General features: G+C 39.5%; 2 protein-coding genes across 6 annotated transcripts in view; one reads left to right on the plus strand and one right to left on the minus strand.

Annotated features, from left to right (window-relative positions):
• Window positions 1-4835, minus strand: part of prkdc (protein kinase, DNA-activated, catalytic subunit) — a 255219-nt gene extending 250384 nt beyond the window's left edge. For all 4 annotated transcript variants that reach the window (XM_072570496.1, XM_072570494.1, XM_072570493.1 and 1 more), the window contains exon 1: window positions 4639-4835. In XM_072570496.1, the coding sequence (XP_072426597.1) occupies window positions 4639-4816 (178 nt within the window). In that variant the 5' untranslated portion in view covers window positions 4817-4835. The remainder of the gene's footprint in view (window positions 1-4638) is intronic.
• Window positions 4836-5056: 221 nt separating this feature from the next.
• Window positions 5057-22259, plus strand: mcm4 (minichromosome maintenance complex component 4). 2 transcript variants are annotated; one of them, XM_072570497.1, is made up of 17 exons: window positions 5057-5170; window positions 9252-9329; window positions 9919-10086; window positions 10490-10650; window positions 10767-10868; window positions 12907-13002; window positions 13107-13202; window positions 13319-13457; window positions 13647-13867; window positions 14918-15038; window positions 15232-15491; window positions 18280-18645; window positions 18921-19048; window positions 19236-19443; window positions 19541-19769; window positions 20493-20626; window positions 21614-22259. In XM_072570497.1, exons 2-17 carry the CDS (start codon window positions 9260-9262, stop codon window positions 21704-21706), a joined length of 2592 nt encoding a protein of 863 aa, XP_072426598.1. In that variant the 5' UTR covers window positions 5057-5170; window positions 9252-9259; the 3' UTR covers window positions 21707-22259. The 2 variants fall into 2 exon arrangements, with proteins under 2 accessions (XP_072426598.1, XP_072426599.1); XM_072570498.1 differs by lacking the exon at window positions 5057-5170 and adding an exon at window positions 5244-5659.
• Window positions 22260-22717: the final 458 nt, after the last annotated feature.

Genomic DNA, 22717 nt, shown 5'->3' on the forward strand with positions numbered 1-22717 from the left:
CTCAGACTGATTCAATAAGATGACCTATTTGTGTATTGAATTCCATAGTCCCATCTACTCTTCGATTCTTGTTACACAGGGGAATCAATCACTGCCTTTGTTCAATTACTTCATTTCTACTGCATTCTGAGTCTGCATTTCAAAGTCACAACCTCACCCATAAAAGTTCTTTGCAAAAGAGATGTCCTCTAATTTTAAATTACTGTCTCCAATTCTGGATTCATCCACAAAAGTAAATATCTTTTTTCACACCTACCTTGTCAAGACCATTCAGGATTTTAAGATAGTCACTTCTCACTCTTCCAAATTCTAGTGAAAACAAGCCCAGACTGTCCAACCTACTGTTCACTGATTCCAAATATCAATATTTAAAACTACAAATGCACCATTGTAAACTTCCTGTGAACAGTTTCCAATGTATTTCATCCTTCTTTAAACAAGACTAAATTAAACAAAAGCTAAAAATCATCTCAATGTCCTGTATAAAAAGTGTTATATCTTCACATTTGCTCTCTCGTCCTCACATAATAAAGAATAACATCCATTTAGCCGTCTCAATTATATGCTGCACTAGCATAATAGCTTTTTGCAATTGATCTACTTAAAGACATGAACCCCCCTGCACCTCTGATTTCTGCCATCATTCTCCATCCAAATAGCTTTTTTCATTCTTGCTGCTAAAAAGTGAACTTGACATTTTTCCACATCACATGCCATCTGTCATAATTTTACCAACTCACTCAACTATATATATCCTCCTACATTCTAATCAACTTCTTTATAAGATATTTTCAACTGTCTGTTTAAATAATTTACGATAGAACAATCAAGAGCAGACTCTGAAGAGATAAGTGATTAGACTTTAAAAAAGGAGGGGAATTGTGTCCATATCAAAGGAGCTACTTACAATAGTTCTGACAATTATGAGAAGGTAGGGTCATTCAGTGGTGACAAGTGGATCAAGGGACAAAGAATTGTGTCTTTGAGATAAACACAAGATGTGGAAATGCTATTTAGTGATATGGACAGGGATTTCAGCCTGATATGAGAATGCAAACAGACTGGCAGAGGGAGGTACATTGTAATGCCCATCATTACTTGGCAAGCCTATTTGCTAGATTCAGCCATTTTGCCAGAGGCCAGTTCAGGTTGAAGGAAAGGAAAAGGAGGCAGAAATATTCAGTCAGTCTCAGGACTCTGACAGCAACCAAAGCACATTAGCTACCTGGAAGTAGCCTCCCATTGGCAGACCGGGGGGCACAATTCCTGAGAGACTTTGAGGGAAGCCCTCTGCAGTGCCCACCTGGCCATAGCTATAGCAACATATCACCTTATAGAAGGATACTTTATATACTCCAAACTTATGACCCAGTAGCTGCAACCTTTTATTTTTTCTCTCAAAGTTGATTTAGCTATGCCAATAGAGGTACACCATGTATCCGTCAAGTGGACGACAGGATCTTGTGTGCTGATGGGCCTGCAATAGATAATTCTACATGTACTTTGGTCACAACTAAACTAATATAGCCAATCCACATCAAGTTACTGCTTCCATCACAGTGCATGGACAAAACAAAACCTTGCCTCAAAATTCTGGACTGGAGATAAAACACTGAAGGATCAAGAGAGTGAAAAAGGAAGGCTTAGTGGCTAAGCCAGCTGCGAAGATAATTTTTATCTTGGAAAAAAAGTCTGTAACCTCCTCCTATAACATATTGAACATCAGAACAAGGGAGTTAAATAGGAAGATTTGGGAGGTGGTAGTTTAGTCATTTAGTCTGGGATTTGTTTCATCCTCATTGGCAAAGAATGATCCCTATGGAAAGGGAGATGTGGTATTTTGAAAGTCAAAACACTGCCAATGACTAGCTATACCTCAGTACAGTCAAGCCTGTCTTTTTCGATCCCCAGGAAATGTAAAATGCACTGTGGAACAAAGCTATCAATAGACTGTGGAAATCATGGTGCAAGTGAAGTCAGCAGAATGAGAATTAACAAGTAGACTTAGTAGACAGTGACAGCAGGGCCACAATAACAATTCCCACACAAAGTACCTGGAGGGGTAAGGTAGCTTGGGGTAGAAAGGTGGTTGGACAAAGTGTTGGCCAGGAAGCTCAGTGTAGGGAAGCATTGTCAATAATTGGAAAACAGAAGGGCCAGATTTTTTTTTTAATTATCCAATGAATTAACAAAGAACAAGAGTTGGACACGATAAGCTTTATAATTCTTTATTTCAAAATTGAAATGAAAATTTCAACTTCATATTTTCCTGCCAGATTTCTCATTCGACAGCCTCCCCTTAACGTGAAGGTTTGCTCAGTTCCACTATTCAGCCTTTAAACCTGCATGTCACCCATTTCCAGACCTCAAATATTATCCTGAGCATAACATCAATGGAAACATGAATGTAGTCTGGGGACAAGAGGATTTTCAACCTCCACTTTGTGGAGGTGCTGGCTTCAATTTAATACCCTCTCCATCAGTAAATCAAGACGAGCCAACATGAAAACTTTACACATCGCAACAGACTACACAAACCAATAATTAGATTTTTATATTGAAATGTTCTTTCAGAAGGCAAGTGTAAAATTATTTCACAGAAGGGACTTACATTCTCCCCTTAACTGTGTAGGTTTCTTCCAGTGCTCTAGTTTCCTCAACTAGTCCAAAGATTTGGAGCTTAGGTGGATTAGCCATGTTAAGTTACCCAGGACGTGCAGGCTAGGGGAATTAGCCACAGGAATGCAGGGTTATAGGGATAAGGTAGAAATTAAAAATCATGACACCAGGTTATAGTCTAACAGGTTTATTTGGAAGCACTAGCTTTTGGAGGGCTGGTGCTCCAAAAGCAAATGGTTTCAACTAAGCCTGTTGGACTATAACCTGGTTTTGTGATTTTTAAACTTTGTCCACCCTAGTCCAACACCAGCTCCTCCACATCATGGATAAGGTAAAGACATGGATCTGGGTGGAATGCTCTTTGGCGGGTCGGTGTGGACTCAATGGGCTAAATGGCCTGCTCGCACACTGTCAGGATTCTATAAAATAATATACTATCACTTAATCTTTGACAAGGAAGAACAACATTTACTATTTCTGTGTAGCAACTCTGCCTGGGTTAACACATGATAGAAACTAATTCAATACGACATGATCAACTTCTGGCAATACCAACCTCCTAAACATATATCAGACGATTGATGAAAAACTACCTTCGCAACTTTGACAACTATAATCTGCTCAATTCAGACCGGTGTAATTCATGTATTTAGCACCAAGTCCTCAGTTCACTGGTATTTTGATAATTCAATAGACAATTTAAATATTAAAATAATTGCTGGCTTTTTTGTTACCTCAATGCATTACAATTCCAAAATCTGACAAAAATGGTAAAACAAGGGTCAATAGCCATAAAGTTACTTTGAAGCTGACCCAGAAAACACAAACAAAACACCATAACCACTTATACCTTTCATAACATGTTGACAAAAAGACTTGGAAGCCAGTTATCTGACGAGTTATAAATTTGTTTTGACCCTTTTTGTTTCACTCCTACAACTGAGACAAATGCAAATTTTAAAAACTAACTTTTTCCACTTTTGCCATAAACAGAAGTAATTTTAGGATAATAAAATGAAATAAATCTAAATACACCCATGCGCAATTTGAAAGCCTGAATCTGGTGATGAAACAACCATTGCCTTTAATTGTACTGCCAACTGTGGCTAATTTTCTGGGGAGTGGCAATCTCACATTGTTATTGCACTGCTCCTTGTTTACGCAGCGAAAGAGCTCTGCATTTCTGACAGCAGTTTCCGATCAGAGCTCAGAAACGTGGAACAGTTCTGCCACTCTGGTTGTGCAGAACAGTCCAAAGAAGCCATCCATGTCCACATTTTAAGTGCATCCAGCAGCCATATTCTGAAAGTTCTATGTCAAATATCACAGGCAACCTCTATGACAGTAAGCGACAGTGTTTACAGTAGGACAGGGTGTAAGGTCCCACGGTGGGGAAGGGAGGGATTGCAAGAGGTATGGGGACATGCATTTGGGGGATTTTCGAGCACAGTATGGAATAAGCAGAATAGCAAGACGTTAAATAGGTTTTAATAGCGTAGCTTTTGTTCAACAGCTATTAACGTAATTAAATCGGAACCCTCTGATTAAAACTTATATTTGCGGAAGTTTCCAAGTGGACGTGAATTACTTAGCAGAATCTTTTTCAGGGAAATTGGTTGAATCTCCTGCAGGGAATTTCGCAGGGTCTCAACAAGCAATTCTCATCTATGCTTCAGCAACGATAATAATCTGGCCTTGGGAAAAAATCTATGTCTACATCTCCCACAACTAATTGAGAGTGTAAGCACCTATTTTATAAATATACAACAGCTAAGTCTGTACTTCGCCAGTGCGCTGCCAACTCGGTTTATTGCCGCAAGACCATAAACTGTATCCCGGTGATGAAGGAACAAATTGGAGGTGGCGCTGGGGGGGAACATACAAAGAACCAGTGGTTTTTAACTCCTCCTTGTCCTGGTGAGTTGCTCTAGGGATGCGAGCGTCCTCCCAAATGGCCGGTGGTGGAGAAAAACTTTTGCAAACCTTAAGCGCCTCAACCAGCGGCCTGTCTCTACCCACCCAGCCGGCTTTCATGAGTGTTGTGCAGAAGGTCATGGGTCAGGTTGGCGACTATACTGTGTGACTCCACTGCTGCGCTCCTGCTGTCTTGGGCTGACAGCAGCTGCTCGAGTTGTTGCAGCCGCCGCTCCACCTCGAGCCCCACGCCAGCTCCATGTCTCCGCATTCCATCAGCCATTGTCCCAGTGCGAACCCTGCCGGCACAGCGTTCTAAACCCGCCCTCTCCACCGCCCCGCTGAGGTTGAGGGGGGACTTTGGAGACGCTGAACATTCATCAACAATTCTCAAAATGATTCCATGCAATAAACATTTAGTATTATGGCTGTATATATGATGTAAAAATGCTTCCTGCGATACGATTTCTAAACTTGCATTCCCAGCTTTTTTGTTTCCCCTTCCTTATTCTTTCTTCCACCCCCATGATTCTTTTGGGGTAGATCCTTCCGAATCGGGCGAAGCGCGCGGATTGGTGGTCAGCTGATAGCCTTGGCGGGAAAAGTCGTGTGCAGAGTGAAGAGGGAGAGCTTTCAGGTGGGATTCAGTGTATTAGCAAATAACTCACGTTCTAAAATGTTCATAATATTACGAGGCTATGGTGTGTTTGCCGTGTTGTCTTTGTGCTCGACCGTGAAAATAAATTGAAATTTTAAAATTTCAGCCTGTCGGATCAGATCCGTGCTCAGTGAACATTATACAGCCTCCTCTCAGGCCAGCCGGTTAATATTGCATCCGCATGGACGGATTTAACTTAATTTTTTTAAAAAACTCCAATTTCGCATCTGATGCTTTATTTCAAGCGACATTTTCGACGCAAGAGTAAAGGACAGTATCGCAAGTAGCAAAAACGATATTACTTAAATAATGTTTTAAAGGTTTATTTGAAATCGTGTTTTTGATCGATTTATTGCGTCCAGAAGATCTTGGTTTCCTTGTTCGCTCCGACCAAACTCTTGAAAGCGAAAACAGATTGTTTCCATGATCACAAGCGAGCGTTACTTTAGCTATCATCAAACTATCCAGGTATGCAACTAATTATTTTACCAAACAAGCCGAGAAAATACGAACTGAAATACCTTATTCAGCCCGTCAAACCCGTTTATACTTTTCAAAATGACCATCACTGATGCTACCAACATCATACTTTTCCTCTTTCCCTGTACCCCGATACTTTTAACCTCTAGGAAATCTATTTCTTAAAACTTATTAAGTGACTTGGTCTCCATTGTCTTTGGTAGAGCTCTGAATAAAGAAATTTCTCCTCATATCAGTGCAAAATTGCCCCATACACTACCGTGAAACTGACTTTTTGTTCAGAATGCCCTGATCTGGGGAAATGTCATTCTTGCATCTGGTCTATTTAGCCCCATGTGAAATTTGTACCCCTCTCATTTCTTCTGAACTGTAATGAATATGGACCCACCTGACCCCCATACTCTCCTCATACAACATACCTGTCCTGGCAGGAAATCAAACTGGTGAACCTTAACTGTATTCCCCCAGGCAATTATATTCTTAGGCAAAGAGACTAAAATTGCACAGCTAATCCAACTGGTCTCACTGAGGCCTTGTACAGCTACAGTTACACTTCCTTGCTCCTGGATGCTCATCATCTTGCAGTAAAACCAACATCATATTTGCCTTTGTAACTGTTTGCTGTACCTGAATCACCAGTGAACAAGGATACCAAGATCCCCTTTTATGTTAGCTCTTCCTCACGTATCATTTAAGTAATATTTTCAATTGTTTTTCTGACAAAAGTGGACAACTTCACGCTCATTCATTTAATACCACATCTTCCATGCATTTGGCCATTCACTCAACTTGTCTAAATTGCCCTGAAGGCTCTATCCATCGACCTCAGCACTTGCAATCTCACCTAGTTTTTACGTTGTCGGTAAACTAGGCTATATTAGTCATAGAGATGTACAGCATGGAAACAGAGCGGTCAGTCCAACTTGACCATGCTGACTAGATCTCCTAAATTAATCCAGTTCCATTTGCCAGCACTTGGCCCATATCCCGGTAAACTTTCCCTACTCATCTACCCATCCAGGTGACTTTTAAATGTTGTCATTGTACCAGCCTCCTCCACTTCGTCTGGCAGCTCATTCCCTACACACACCCAGTCTTTGCGTGACAAAGTTGCCCCTTTGGTTCTTAAACCTTTCCTCCTCATCCTAAACTTATGCCCGAGTTCTGGGCTCCCCCAACCTAGGGGAAAGATCTTGTCATTTTACGCTATCCATACCCCTCATGATTTTATAAATCTCTAAAAGGTCATCCCTCAGCCTCTGACGTTTCAGGGAAAACAGCCTCAGACCTTTCAGCCTCTCCCTATAGCTCAAACCCTTCAACCCTGGAAACATCACTGTAAATATTTTCTGAACCCTTTCAAGTTTCACAACATTCTTCTATACGAGGGAGACTAGAATTGCAAAGGTGGCCTAACCAATGTCCTGTACAGTCGCAACATGATTCTTTCACCCAAATTGTTGATACATGTCTTGCATAGTTAAGGCCCAACATTGATAACTGTAGTGTCTTCTTTTGTCACTGCCTTTCACTCCAAAACCAACCCATTTATTCCTACTATTTCCTGCATGCTAACCAACTCTAATTCCACTTCAGTATATTACCACAAACCTCATGTACTTTGATTACATACATCAGCCTTTTATATAGGAATATTGAAATGCACTGCATCCAATTTCTGGATCATTATTTGTGTTGTCTTCAGTGCAAACACAATTAAAATAGTTGTTCAATTGATCTGTCATTTCCTTGTTTTTTTACCCAATTCTGTTGTCATTGACTTAGCGGTCACTGCATTCCACTGAAAATCTTTCTCCCCCAACACTATCCGCAATTTGTTCGACAGAAGTAGTCCCAAGGTACTCCGACACAAACTGCATGGTGTTTTTTAGTCTGATTGGTGATCTCACATTGATTTTCTGCTTCTGCACTCTTTACATAAGGTGTGACCACCTCATTGTATGTGTTATCACTATATCTCAGCTTTTCAGATACCCAAGGTGTTGCTCTAGATCCAAACTGCAAATTTCCACTAGCTGCAGCTGGATACACATCCTACACATGGTCACCCCGCACACTGGAAGTGTCCCTGATGTTACACATGGCACAGGAGGAACATCCCACCTTATCATGACTTGTCCTTAGATTGCTGTCTTTATGCTCGTTTTCTCTGGGTCAAAGAATATTAAATACATGCTTTGGACCTTGCCTTATTCCTTCTAATCTAAACCCTCATAATCTAAAGACCAATTTTTACTTTTAAAAATACACAGTAGAAATGCTCACCTGCTCCGCAGCAGAAGCAATAAGTAAAATGCTAGAGTGCTGGCAAGCTATTTTTGGCAAGATTAAACCTTAAATCACTCTCCCTTTCACAAATTCACAGTCTTAGCACTCTTGTAACGGAGCACTTAATCTCTTTATTTCTATCGTCGAAGACCAGGGGCAATAATGTTAGAATAAGGGGTTGCTCAATTAGAGTACAGAGGAGGATTTTCTTCTTCCAGCAGGTAGTGAATCTGGAATTCTGTATTGAAGAGTGCTGTAGAGGTTCAATGAGCTGAATGACTGACCTCTATGCCTCCACTTTATGGTGTTGTTCTTCCATTTCACTGACCATAAATAACCTTGCTGAAAATGTGTTGCTGGAAAAGCGCAGCAGGTCAGGCAGCATCCAAGGATCAGGGGAATCGACGTTTCGGGCATGAGCCCTTCTTCAGGAATGCCTGAAACGTCGATTCTCCTGCTCCTTGGATGCTGCCTGACCTGCTGCGCTTTTCCAGCAACACATTTTCAGCTCTGATCTCCAGCATCTGCAGTCCTCACTTTCTCCATAAATAACCTTGCACAAGTCGATGAATTTTTGTTTAAGGAATCTCCTGGGAAAAGCCCTCATGTTCCCTTTTTACTAGCTTGAGCTTAGATTATTGTCATAGTTTAAAAGAGTATTTACGGTGAACTTTTTCTATGTTGTCAACTAGCTTGCATACTGGTGTTAGAGCAGTGTTCAGTTGCTCCACTTGCATTCTCAAGCTTCCATATTTCTCAACTCTTCAGAATTTCAGCTGTGGAAATACTTTTTGTGGAGCTACTTTCCAATGTTTCAATGTCCTTGTTTCTCAAGCAGCTGAAGAGAATGACCACATTAGCTTTTTAACATTACATTCACAACTTCAGATAATGTATAAGCTGTACTGAGAGATTATCTGTTGTACTTCACTTCTGTACGGCTTCAAATTATTTAAGTAGTCTGCAAATCTCTATAAGCATAACTGTTCCTCTTTAATAAAATCTGAGGGATGTTTAAAAAAATCAATAGGCCTGTTGTTATAGCTTGGTAGTCTTGGAGGACAGAATGGTGAGTATGTTCAAATAACAGCAAGTAACAGTGTTTTTCATTTTTCTTCTGTTGGAAGAATTGAGAAATGGAATGTCTCATGGATGACAAATTCATTACGTTAACATGGAATTTGTGTTAAGAGTGTTCATAAGATGGCATAAGTATTTTGATCATTTCTATCATAAACATGTTTATGTTGAATTCAGCAGTAAATGTTTGTGTATTTTTTTCTGTTCCTAGTGATAAAGATGTCTTCACCAACATCGACACCAAGTCGTAAAGGGGGGAAGCGTGGAAGGGGCAATAATACCCCCACATGTAAGTTCACTGAAGCGTAAATGTAAATTAGGATCTATTCAAGCTATGGCAAATTTCCTCCAAGCCATTCTATTTTATTGGGTACAAAATAGCCTACTGATACATCCACAGTTTTAGTTATTGTTTTTGAACAAAAGTAGTTTAAATATTTTAGTTCAGTTTAGATAAACATGTGAACATTGAGATGGCAATTTCATTAAAATATGTAAAACAGCAAATTAGCTAGTTTACCACATCCGCATTTATTTCAAGATAATGTTTCATGGAATACTGATATACAGATATTATGTTAATGATGGTTACTAGCTGGACAAGAGGCAAGAATTATTTATTTCTAATAACTTGATATCTCAAACATATTAGAGGTTCCTCAAGATAAACTGTCTATCTTGTATTACATTACAGTTCTGTAAAATATTTAATGTCTAAGCAAATAACAAGTTATGGTACTGCTGATTTGAACTCTGAAAACCTTGCCTTTTTTATTGTTTATGTCATACGGGAGCTCGAATTATGTTACTTGTATTTTCGATAAAGCGTTATGGAGAATGCTAAAATGGGTTTGATATTAATGGCAACTTTTAATCAGCTCGTAGTGATGGAGTACATTCTCCACCATCACAAAGACAACGGTTGGATGAGTCAACCTCCACTGGGGATCTGCAGCCAATGCCAACCTCTCCAGCAGCAGATGCTCAGAGCCTACGTGTGCAGGAATCATCCTTCTTATCTAGCCCAGCACGGTCACGCCATTCAGGTTTGTTGTTTTTCATGTAGTGTAAACTTGCCAACAATTCAAATACTTAACAAGAGTGTGGACTATGTCTGCAACAGTCGTAGTAGATGTTGTGTTCTTGTTTTGTTACCCACTCAGAACAGAGGATGGTGTGAATGTACCACCAAATAAGCATCAGTTTTACTTTAAGCATCTGTACGTTTTGCATTCAATCTTTTTCTGATAAATTCTGTTTTGTGAGGCTGAATGCTAATCTTATTGCATTGACTCTAGCTTTTGGTGTATTATTGTTTGAAAATGGAGTTGGTGCATTTGATGCGTTTTAACCTGGTCTATACCAGAATATATTTTAAAAAGTACGTGTTTGCTTGTGTATTTAGTCACTTTCTTGGAGTAGCTGACAAAATATTTTGTTGTCCCCCAGCTGCCAGTGATTTTGACATAAGCTCACCTTTGACCTATGGCACGCCAAGCTCTAGAGTTGAAGGCACACCCCGGAGTGGTGTACGGGGGACACCTATACGCCAGCGTCCTGATCTTGGGTCTGCACGTAAAGTCCGTCAGGTTGATTTGCATGCAGACCAGGTAGGAAGTTAAGCAGATTCATCAGTTATCTGTGAATTCATTTATATGTATGTATTTTATTTTTAAGAAGTAAATTTATTGTTAACAATTATCCTTAAGCGTTTGATCTCTTACAGCCTTCAGCAGATGACGTTGTGACCAGTGAGCAATCCCTTGGTCAGAAGTTAGTAATCTGGGGAACAGATGTCAATGTAACTGCATGCAAAGAAAAGTTCCAGGTCAGTTTCAAAAAAAATTATTGGTTTATTTTTGCCGACACACTTTGCAAACACACTGTTTGCATTTATTCTTAAAATAGCTGTTCTTCTTCTGAACTCATTCGGAGACAATGCTTCATTATGCTCTGCTTGTTGCAAAATGGCATTATTGAAATGAATCAACAACCTTTAGATAAACCGTGCATGCACACACAGGTCTCTAAGCTTGCCATTCAGACTGAGAATTCAATAACTTCCTTAAACCAAGATAAATGTCAAGAATATATGGAGCACATCTGGCCTTTTGTGACAAAATAAAGCACTTGATTTTTTATTTTTCCTTTACTCTTTATTCTTGTACGGGATGAGAGCTTCCAGCTTTCATTGCTCTTGAAATCATTGGCTCTCTCGACATTTCAGAGGTCAGTTCAGAGTCAGCTACGTTGCTGTGGATCTGGAGTCGAATAAGGCTACACCAGGTGAAGACAACAGATTTTCCTCCCCAAAATTCCAGCCTCAGGCGACTGTCTGCGTGGAGTTTGTACATTCTTCGTGTCTGCGTGGGTTTCCTCTGGGTGCTCTGGTTTCCTCCCACAGTCCAAAGATGTGCAGGTCAGATGAATTGGCCAGGCTAAATCGCCCATAGTGATAGGTGCATTAGTCGGCAGTAGGGTAATGGGTCTGTGTGGACTTGTTGGGCAGAAGGGCCTGTTTCCCCAGTGTAGGGAATCTAACCTAATCTAATGAAAAGAAAATTAGTGAACAAGTGTGTTATTGACAATGGGTACATGGTGAATATGCAAGATGACAGATAGGATCCTAATCAAGTAGGTTGCTTTCTCTCAAATGTTGGAGCTGAATTTTCTTTAGGCAGTGAAAAGTATTCCATCAAACTCCTTGTGCCCTGTAGATCATAGGATAGACTTTGGGAAATTAGAAGATGACAGTTCCTTCTACGGTATTTGCAACAGCCTTTGACTTGGTTTTGCAACCACAGTATCCAAATTACTGGTCCAGTTCAGTTTCTGGTCTTTGGAACCCCCAGAATATTGATAATGGAATTTTGAGAGATGTTAATACCATTGAATGTCAAGGATGACAACTAGATTCCCTCTTACTTGCAATTGTGTAGCACAGTGTTACTGACACTTACCACCTCAAGCCTGGATATTGTTCAAGTCTTGCTGCATATAGTCCTGGACTGTTTCAGTATTTGAGGAATCATGTGCAAACATCAATGAAAATCCCCACCTCTAACCTTCAGATGGATTGAAAATGGTTGATGAATTAGCAGAAGATGGTTGCGCCTAAGAGATTACCTTGAGGAACTGCTGCAGAGATGTCCTGAAGCTGAGATGACTGACCTGCAACAATAACAACCATTTTCCGTTGAGTAGGTACGGCTCCACCATTGGAGATTCCCCTGATTCCCGTTGAGTCTAGTTCACCTTGGGCTCCTTGATGCCATAATTGGTCAAATGCAGCTTTGCTGTCAAGAACAGTCATTCGTGCCTCACCTCTGAAATTCAGCTTTTGTTGAGCATGTTTGGACCATAGCTGTCATGAGATCAGAAATCTAGTGGATCCTGCTATATAAATACTACTTGATAGACCTGATGACAGTTCCTTCTACGATTTTGCTGATGGCACAAAGAACAAGAACAAATAAAATTATATCACAGAAACGGGTCCTTTGGCCCTCCAAGCCTGCGCCGATCCAGATCCTCTATCTAGTACAGAGGGATCTGTATCCTTGCTCCCTGCTCATTCATATATCTGCCTAGGTACATCTTAAATGACACTATCGTGCCGACCCCTACCACCTCCGCTGGCACCCACCATCCTCTGAGTAAATATCTCCCTGAAACTTCTCCCCTCCTCCCCTTAAAAGCATGACCCCTAGTACTCGAAGAGTAAAGAAGTAAATGGTGAAGAGTAAAATAATCAGTCAGCAATTGTTCAGTTTAGATTGATAAGGTGGCAGAATTAAATGAGTGTTGAGATGTGCTGTTTCCATAATAATCCAAATGATAAAGTAATCCTTTGTACTGTTTTTCAGAGGTTCCTTCAGCGGTTTATTGATCCTTCTGCTAAAGAAGAGGAAGTTGCAGGCATAGACATAAATGAACCACTTTACATGCAACGACTTGCAGAGGTATTGTATATCTTTACCACACTTGCTTATTTACCTATTACTTTTTTTTCCCCAACATAAATCTTGTAGCACTGCATGAAATTGACTTTGTGCTTTTATTGTAGATGAACTTGGTGGGAGAACCATTTCTGAATGTGAACTCTTCTCATTTAAGAACATTTGATCCTGAATTATACAGGCAGCTGATTTGTTATCCACAGGTAATGTACATTATATGGAAAATAATTACTTCAGAATCATCGGTTTTAAAAAGTTGAAAACTTTAAAATATGTTAGTTGATGCTTTGAAGCTAATTAATATCTTTAAAATATTTAGGAAGTGATTCCCACTTTTGATATGGCTGTCAATGAGCTTTTCTTTGAGCGATTCCCTGATTCTCTACTGGAGCATCAAATCCAAGTGCGACCATACAATGCTTTGAGAACCAAAAATATGAGAAGTCTGAATCCAGAAGGTAAGTTTTGCTGCTAAACTAAAACAAACTGGATTTAGTTTGTAAATCTCTTTTATTTTATGTTAATGTTCGCTTGAACAATTTTAAATTTTTTGAAAGGCATCTGCAAGAAAGTTTTGAAAATCAGAATTTTTCTTCCTGGTCTAAGTTTAAAATAATGCAAAATATTGTTTGGTCTTTTCCTTGCAGATATTGATCAATTAATTACAGTCAGTGGCATGGTGATCAGAACTTCTCAATTGATTCCTGAGATGCAAGAAGCATTCTTCAGCTGTCAAGTGTGTGCTTTTTGCACAAGGGTGGAAGTTGATCGTGGACGGATTGCTGAACCATCTGTGTGCAAGAACTGCAACACCACACACAGTATGGCTCTGATCCACAACCGTTCTGTATTTTCAGATAAACAGATGGTATGTTCTTCAGAAATGCAAGCATCCTTGAATGCAGGTGTACAATTACTGCTAAATAATTGGGTTGCAACTGAGTCTTTTCCCCTAACTGCAAAGCAGTACTTCCAATCATCAATCATGAGGTGAACAGCCAATGTCTTTTTCCCAGGGTAGTGGAGTCCAAAATGAGAGGGCAAAGATATAAAAGGGACCTAAGGGTAACTTTTTCACGCAAGGGTAGTGCGTGTATGCAATGAGCTGCCCCAGGAAGTAGTGGGGGGTGGTACAATTACAACATTTAAAAGGTACCTGCATTGATATATGAATAGGCAAGGTTTAGAGGGATATGGGCCAAATGCTGGCAGATGAGATGAGATCAGTTTAGGATATCTGGTCAGGATGGACCAAAGGGTTTGTTTCTGTGCTGTACAGCTCTATGACTCTTAAGTATTGGACAATTGATAACAGTCAAGACAGTATCATGGAATTAACTCAACTCTTATTTTCATTATTCTGTGGTACAAATTAAGCCCACATGATAATTGTGCACACTTGACTGCAATCAACAATATGTTGAACAATAGGCTGCATACTTCCCTGCAGAACTAATCATCTAGGTCTACTAATGATAAACATAATAACTGATTCAATGTTGAAGGTAGTTTTGGGGCAGGTGATAGCATAACATATAGAGGAGAAAGTGAGGACTGCAGATACTGGAGATCAGAGCTGAAAAATGTGTTGCTGGAAAAGTGCAGCAGGTCAGGCAGCATCCAAGGAACAGGAGAATCGACGTTTCGGGCATAAGCCCTTCTTCAGGAAAGCCCTTCCTGAAGAAGGGCTTATGCCCGAAACGTCAATTCTCCTGTTCCTTGGATGCTGCCTGACCTGCTGCGCTTTTCCAGCAACACATTTTTCAGCATAACATATAAAGTAGAGGAGCTTTAGATCAAGTAAAACAAAAGATGATTGCTTCAGATATACCAGCTGTGTTTACTTCAGAAATACAACTGTGCAGCTGCCATTGCTGGTCTAATAAACTAATTTTGCCTTTCTTTTATAATGTTGCAGGTTAAGTTGCAGGAGTCCCCTGAAGACATGCCTGCAGGACAGACACCACATACAGTTATACTTTTCGCTCACAATGACCTAGTGGACAAAGTGCAGCCTGGAGATCGAGTGAATGTCACAGGTCTTACTCTGATTGAGCACAGTGAAACTTAATCTGTTGGACATTATTTAAGGGGTTAAAACAACAAATGTAACTTAATTTCGAGATGTAAAATCAAACCTGCGTTTTCAAACACATTGAATGGGTAGCTGATGATTTACCTTTTAAGAAGATCTGGAGGACTTTACGTGTGAATTTTTTTTCCTTTATCCAGGTATCTACAGAGCTGTACCTATCCGTGTGAGTCCCAGAGTTAGCAATGTGAAATCAGTGTATAAGACTCATATTGACGTTATTCACTTTCACAAGACTGATGAGAAACGACTTCATAGACTTGAAGAAGAAAAGGAACAGAAACTGTTCACAGAGGAGCGTGCTGAAATGCTGAAAGAACTTTCTAAGAAGCCTGACATCTATGAACGACTTTCAGCTGCTTTGGCTCCTAGTATTTATGAGCATGAAGATATCAAAAAGGTATACTGTAGCTCTTTGAACATATCTTTATAATGTCCTTTTTTATGACATTCATAACAACTTTAAAGCAACATGGCCAAGACATTTCAATGACCCAAGTAACCGTTTCTTCATGCTTGGAGGCGGCTGTGCCTTGGGACCATTCGGATACCTCAATGCAACTAACTCTGTGGGAATTAACTGAGAAATTGAAAGTTCTGTCGCACAATTCCACTACATCTGGAATCCTTCAAAAAAAACCCCTTTAAAATCTGAGAATTCAGAAGTTCCAACTCACTTCAAAAATAATAGTAACCAAGGAACAGTTAGAGGCTTAAAAACCTATTCCAACTCACAGTTAATTGTTGAAGTGAAACTCGACTGGCTATTGACAAGCAGCTTCTCTATCCCCAACCCCCACCACACAAACCCTCAGTGTGACATCTCTCTACAACTCATCTGAATTCTCTCAACCACCTGATCGATACTAAGTAATCATTCATTTAACTCCCCTTAGAACGTGGTACCCTAATCCCTCATGTACTTGCCTTTCTACTTCCAGGTCCCCCTTACCCTGTTCCCACACAACTTTCATTCTGACCCTTTCATTGCAGCTTTCATAGTGTCTGCTGGACATTTAAATTTCATAATATAGCTCTCAGTGCTGTAGAAAGCGAAGTGGTTTTCTACAATGATCCTCTTCACTGCTAGATTCAAGGATTCCTGGTCAGATTTATAATCGGTCCCTATCTCCAGTAAAGAAATGATTCAAATATAAACAAGCTTTTTTTAATCTAGTCAAGGTCAGAAATGATATTTAAACACCTGACTAGAACTTCTGGGCCCATTTGCCTTTCTTATTGTCGAACTTTCTCCATGCGTTGCATTTCAAAGGTGACTTTATGTATGTATGTGCTTACTACAGTAAAACAATTACTGGTTTTGTGCTCACAACTAATTAACCCATTGCTGCTGGGATCTACGAACTGAATTCATGCAGTTCTTTGAACATTCTGTAGGCATCTTATACTGCAATACAGCCAACTGAGCACTTTTAAAACCCTCATTATCACATAGCAAGTTCCCACAGTCAGCAAGTGGAAATCATCGCTATTTACTCTTTGTTTATTTATGTCGTGAATAAATTTGAAAGTACATTTATGCTACATTTCCATTCTCCTTACTCCCCAACTCCCCTTTTTCTACACGTTCAGCATTCAATTACTCTAGGAGCTATAAATATTGGCAAACATCAACTCTGGGTTAGTTTTATTTTGTAAAGTTTTTTTTAATCCAATGCAATAGTCAAAATCTCCACTCCATTTCTGTCAGGACATTGTGAACTTAGAAAATTGTCATGGTGTCTTGTATGTTTCCCATTATTTCGTGGCACTAGATATTTGAGTTTCCAGAATCACCCCACAACTTGGTTATAGTTTAGGTCTACCCTGCATTCTTTGAATAAAATACCAACATATCTTAGGTCAGTTATTTCATCCTTGTACATAGTGTTGTGCATCTAATGATAACTTCATGTAATGAGTTTTTTGAAGAAGTAACAAAGAAGATTGATGAGGGCAGAGCAGTAGATGTAATCTATATGGACGTCAGTAAGGCGTTCGACAAGGTTCCCCATGGGAGACTGATTAGCAAGGTTAGATCTCATGGAATACGGGGAGAACTAGCCATTTGGATACAGAACTGGCTCAAAGGTAGAAGACAGAGGGTGGTGGTTGAGGGTTGTTTTTCAGACTGGAGGCCTGTGACCAGTGCAGTGCCACAAGGATCGGTGCTGGGCCCTCTACTTTTTGTCATTTACATAAATGATTTGGATGCGAGCATAAGAGGTACAGTTAGTAAGTTTGCAGATGACACCAAAATTGGAGGTGTAGTGAACAGCAAAGAGGGTTACCTCAGATTACAACAGCATCCGGACCAGATGGGCCAATGGGCTGAAAAGTGGCAGATGGAGTTTAATTCGGATAAATGCGAGGTGCTGCATTTTGGGAAAGCAAATCTCAGCAGGACTTATACACTTAATGGTAAGGTCCTAGGGAGTGTTGCTGAACAAAGAGATCTTGGAATTCAGTTTCATAGCTCCTTGAAAATGGAGTCGCAGGTAGATAGGATAGTGAAGAAGGCGTTTGGTATGCTTTCTTTTAATGGTCAGAGTATTGAGTATAGGAGTTGGGAGGTCATGTTGCAGCTGTACAGGACATTGGTTAGGCCACTGTTGGAATATTGCGTGCAATTCTGGTCTCCTTCCTATCAGAAAGATGTGAAACTTGAAAGGGTTCAGATAAGATTTACAAGGATGTTGCCAGGGTTGGAGGATTTGAGCTCTCGGGAGAGACTGAACCGGCCGGGGCTGTTTTCCCTGAGCGTCAGAGGCTGAGGGGTGACCTTATAGAGGCTTACAAAATTATGAGAGGCATGATAGGATAAATAGACAAAGTCTTTTCCCTGGAGTCGGGGAGTCCAGAACTAGGTTTAGGGTGAGAGGGGAAAGATATAAAAGAGACCTCAGGGGCAACATTTTCACACAGAGTGTGGTACGTGTATGAATGAGCTGCCAGAGGATGTGGTGGAGGCTGGTACAGTTGCAACATTTAAGAGGCATTTGGATGGGTATATGAATAGGAAGGGTTTGGAGGGATATGGGCCAGGCGCTGGCAGGTGGGACAAGATTGGGTTGGGATATCTGTTCGGCGTGGACGGATTGGACCGGAGGGTCTGTTTCCATGCTGTACATCTCTATGACTCTAAAAGTTTACATTTTGTTAAAATTGTTTTTTGTATTTTGTGCTAGGGTATCTTACTGCAGTTATTTGGTGGTACACGCAAAGATTTCAGTCACACTGGCCGTGGCAATTTCCGTGCAGAGATCAACATCCTACTGTGTGGTGATCCTGGTACCAGTAAATCACAATTGCTTCAGTATGTGTACAACCTGGTGCCCAGAGGTCAATATACTTCTGGTAAAGGCTCCAGCGCTGTCGGTCTAACTGCCTATGTAACCAAGGATCCTGAGACACGACAACTGGTCTTGCAGACTGGTGCCCTTGTTCTTAGTGACAATGGTATCTGCTGTATCGACGAGTTTGATAAAATGAATGACAGCACAAGATCTGTGTTGCATGAAGTTATGGAGCAGCAAACCCTTTCCATTGCAAAAGTAAGAATTTTTTTTTACAATTTTGTTCAAAGTTAGCAGTCAGAGGTGAAATAAATATGCAACCAGCATGTGAAAATGTGAGTTCAATGAATAGACATGGTTCTATCTTTCTACATTGTATGGTCCTTGCTTCTGTTTAGTTATAAATCAGTTATTTTCCCTCTGTTTTTGTGCGAAAATGAAATAAAACTACTCTGTACAAATTGCCTTCTTGATATTTGGGCAGTTCTGAAATGTTTTCTTCTAAATTAAATCCTTCAAACTGTACCTTTTAGGCTGGAATTATTTGTCAACTGAATGCCCGCACGTCTATCCTAGCAGCTGCAAACCCAGTGGAGTCACAGTGGAATCCCAAAAAAACAACTATAGAAAATATCCAGCTTCCACATACATTGCTGTCCAGGTAGGATAAATTAAGTCATAGACTTAAAATGCTAAGTGTGTTTTTCAGTTGCTGTCTCACCTACTGAATTTTTGCAATGATTGCTCTCTACTATAAAACTAAAATATTTCTGTAAAATATTACCTGGAATTATCACATCTATTTTGTGCTGGTAACAATGTTGTAAGCATGTTGGTTATACTTCTAGATTTGACTTGATCTTCCTTATGTTGGACCCACAAGATGAAGCTTATGATCGACGTCTTGCCCATCACTTGGTTTCCCTTTACTATCAAAGCGAAGAGGAAATAAAAGAAGAATACCTGGATATGGCAATGCTCAGAGATTATATTGCCTATGGCCGCACTTATATTCACCCTAAACTTAGTGAGGAAGCCAGTCAATCACTGATTGAGGTAAGAACTTTGTTCTTGCTTTGCTACTAAATATTTATTTCAAAATGTATCGTTTCATCTAGTGCTTTCTGTGCTATTGCTCGCTTTAATGTTCAAGGCTTACGTGGACATGAGGAAAGTTGGCAGCGGTAGAGGTATGGTCTCAGCATACCCCCGACAATTGGAGTCACTGATACGTCTGGCAGAAGCTTATGCCAAAGTGCGGTTTTCTGAAAAAGTGGAAAATATTGATGTAGAAGAGGCAAAACGCCTTCACCGGGAAGCTCTGAAACAGTCTGCGACTGACCCAAGAACTGGAATTGTAGATATATCTATTCTTACTACAGGTAATAATTTTTCATTTTGGGTGTCATGTTTAGGAAGTTGGGACAGTATATATAATACACGAAAGAAAATAGAAGTTTTAGTCCTACAGTTGTGTTCATGACTAGATTTCACAATTTACTGAAAATGTATTTGTGGTCGAATGTTATTTTTCAAAACTGAAGGGACATGATATGTAATTGGATAGCGTATTGCTGTCCATTGTTTAATATCTCATTTGAATCCAGTCTTGGGGAATTTATCTGCTGTTCATCAAAGTAATAATCGCATGGATCTTACAAACCCACTCGAGAGGTAAATGGGGCCATGGTTTAACATCTTTTCGAAAGATGATACTTACTGCGTTTTCACTTTTGAACTGATAGGTTAGGGTAGACTCACCAGTTCCTTATGGTCAAGTACAAAGTACAATACTTGAAAGTTTAGCCCTAAATTGACAGTGTCAATTGGAAAAGCTATGACGATGTTAGACATGTAAAACTGAAGTATTGATCGTTTTTTTCTCTCTGAGATTAAGGCTTTTGTGCACTGTTGTTAGATAATGAAGAAATTTGTTCACCTAATTGTGCTACACTGAACCTTCAGAATTATGAAAACATTGCATTCATTTATATTCACATTTTGCACACAAACTTCATAGATCTATACATATAATCACTTTTAAAGATTATTACAATATCATACAGTTGATACCATGGTAAACCCATGCTTCAATTTTGTTTCAGGAATGAGTGCCACTGCACGTAAACGCAAGGAGGAGTTAGCTCAAGCCTTAAAGCAGTTCATTCAATCTAAAGGCAAAACTCCAGCTATGAAATATCAGCAACTGTTTGATGATCTGCGATCTCAATCTGATGTTGTAAGTTTTTATATGGAATAGAAAGATATGATATTTTAGAATATCTTGTGTTTGAAGTGGAAGCTTTTGAGGTCTTAGTTTTAACAGTTTCTTTTGTTTCAGTTTTCTATCTTTCTACTCTTCCGATGTTATTGTTTGATCATTGTTTTTATGGTGTTGTAACTGGCATATATTTAAACCTATGGATTTCTATTATGGATTGTGAAATTTGTAGAAAGACAAAAGTCCTGATCAAGGTCTCGTATTGTCTAACATTGTAGAGCAAAAATGGCTGGGTTATTTGAATATAATTCTAGCCTTACTGTATGGCCCAACTCTGCTGTTCTTTAAAGTATTAGTAATGTTTTGCATTTGCTAATATTTATATAAAGTCCACACCAACATAGTCTTTGTACATTAAACGTGGAAACTAGTAGCAGAAGTAGGCCATTTGGTCCTTCAAGTCTGTTCCACCATTCTGGGTGACCTTAGCTCTCTTGTATCTCAGTGTCATTATCTTACTTTCTCCCCATAGTCTTTGATGCCTATGAAATCTTAAAATGTATCTATCTTTTTCTTGGGTATGTGTGTGTGTATATATGTTCACCGACTTGGCTTTTACAGTGTCCTGTGGAATAGGCCTCCACAGGTTCACTACCCTTTGAGTAAAGGAATCCTTATCCCAATATCCTGAGATGTGCCATTGATTCTATATTCTGCAACCATAGAAGACATAGTCTCTGCTTGTATTATGTTCTAATAGTTCCATTTGGATCATATTGTCATGTAGGTGGGGGTGACAGTAGCAACAATTGTAGACTTTAGGTATACCATGTTGCAGGACAGGAACAAACAACAATGCAGGGGGAAAGAATTATTGTTATTCTGAGACTTAAAAGCATAATTTGACTACAACAACAAACCAGTTGGTTTTACAACAAAAGATTCACTACTGTTCATCTGTGTTTGTGGCTTGAGTTCTGATTAGAATTGTTTTAATTTTCGCAGGCTATTACCAAGGATATGTTTGAGGAGGCCCTCCGAGCTCTGGCAGATGAAGACTTCTTAACTGTAACTGGGAAAACTGTTCGACTGCTGTAAAAGTCTGTTGAAAGAAATTCATCAGACAATGCTTACTTACTTTACTGAAGCAATATACCAATCAGATGTACTTCACATCATTTTGTTTAAATATCTGATCCCATTCAAAGCTGTTTTTCTGTTTTGTAATGCCAAGCTTCATGTCTTTAATAGTGTGTTCAAAACTAAAGCAATCAGCTAATACACTGCCAGGGATGTAAATGTCAGGTTACAATTTTACACTTTTCATGCATTGTGCCATTTTAGTGACTCAAAAAATGAAATAATTCAGATGACAATGTTAATGAAGTAGTGAAAATATTTGATTTGTACTGACAATAAAACTTTGCTCACTTTTTTTTCCTGATACGTTTGATATAACGGAAGCTACCCACTTCATGGCTGGAAGATTGATACAGATCTACTAGGGAACTTAGATTTATACTGATGCTGGATTTTAATTTGTGCCAAATAAATAAGATGAAATATTCACAATCTTAAATCATTATTATTGTGCACTGTAAATTTGATGTTCTTTCCACCTAATAAATTTGAGAACAGAAATGACATTAAACTTGGCTTTTGGCTGTTGATAAATGCTGGAAAATTTGTTGTAGGCAGAAATGATATGTAAAATGGACTGGGGCCAGTATGAACTCTGCTGCATTAGAAATTAGTAAAATTTAGAACCTGAAAATCTAAATTCAAAGTTTTCAAGTTTTAGAGTAAGTCAAATGGAAGGGAGTTCCATGACTTTGGTCCAGTGACAGTGACAGAATAGTAACATAGTTTGAAGGAGAAAGTGAGGACTGCAGATCAAAGTCGACGAGTGTGGTGCTGAAAAAGCACAGCCAGTCAGGCAGCATCCAAGGAGCAGGAGAGTCAATGTTTCAAGCGTAAGCTCTTCATCAGGAACCTAATTTGTTGAAACACAGCATTTTCTTGGAATCACAAACTTTCGAAGCACTGCTCCTTTATCAAATGTAGTGATATGCATGCACTATCCTCTGCCTGAAAGAGTTGCTCCTCCGG

Source organism: Chiloscyllium punctatum, chromosome 5 (genome assembly GCF_047496795.1).
Source record: "Chiloscyllium punctatum isolate Juve2018m chromosome 5, sChiPun1.3, whole genome shotgun sequence".
NCBI classification, from domain to species: Eukaryota; Metazoa; Chordata; class Chondrichthyes; order Orectolobiformes; family Hemiscylliidae; genus Chiloscyllium; species Chiloscyllium punctatum.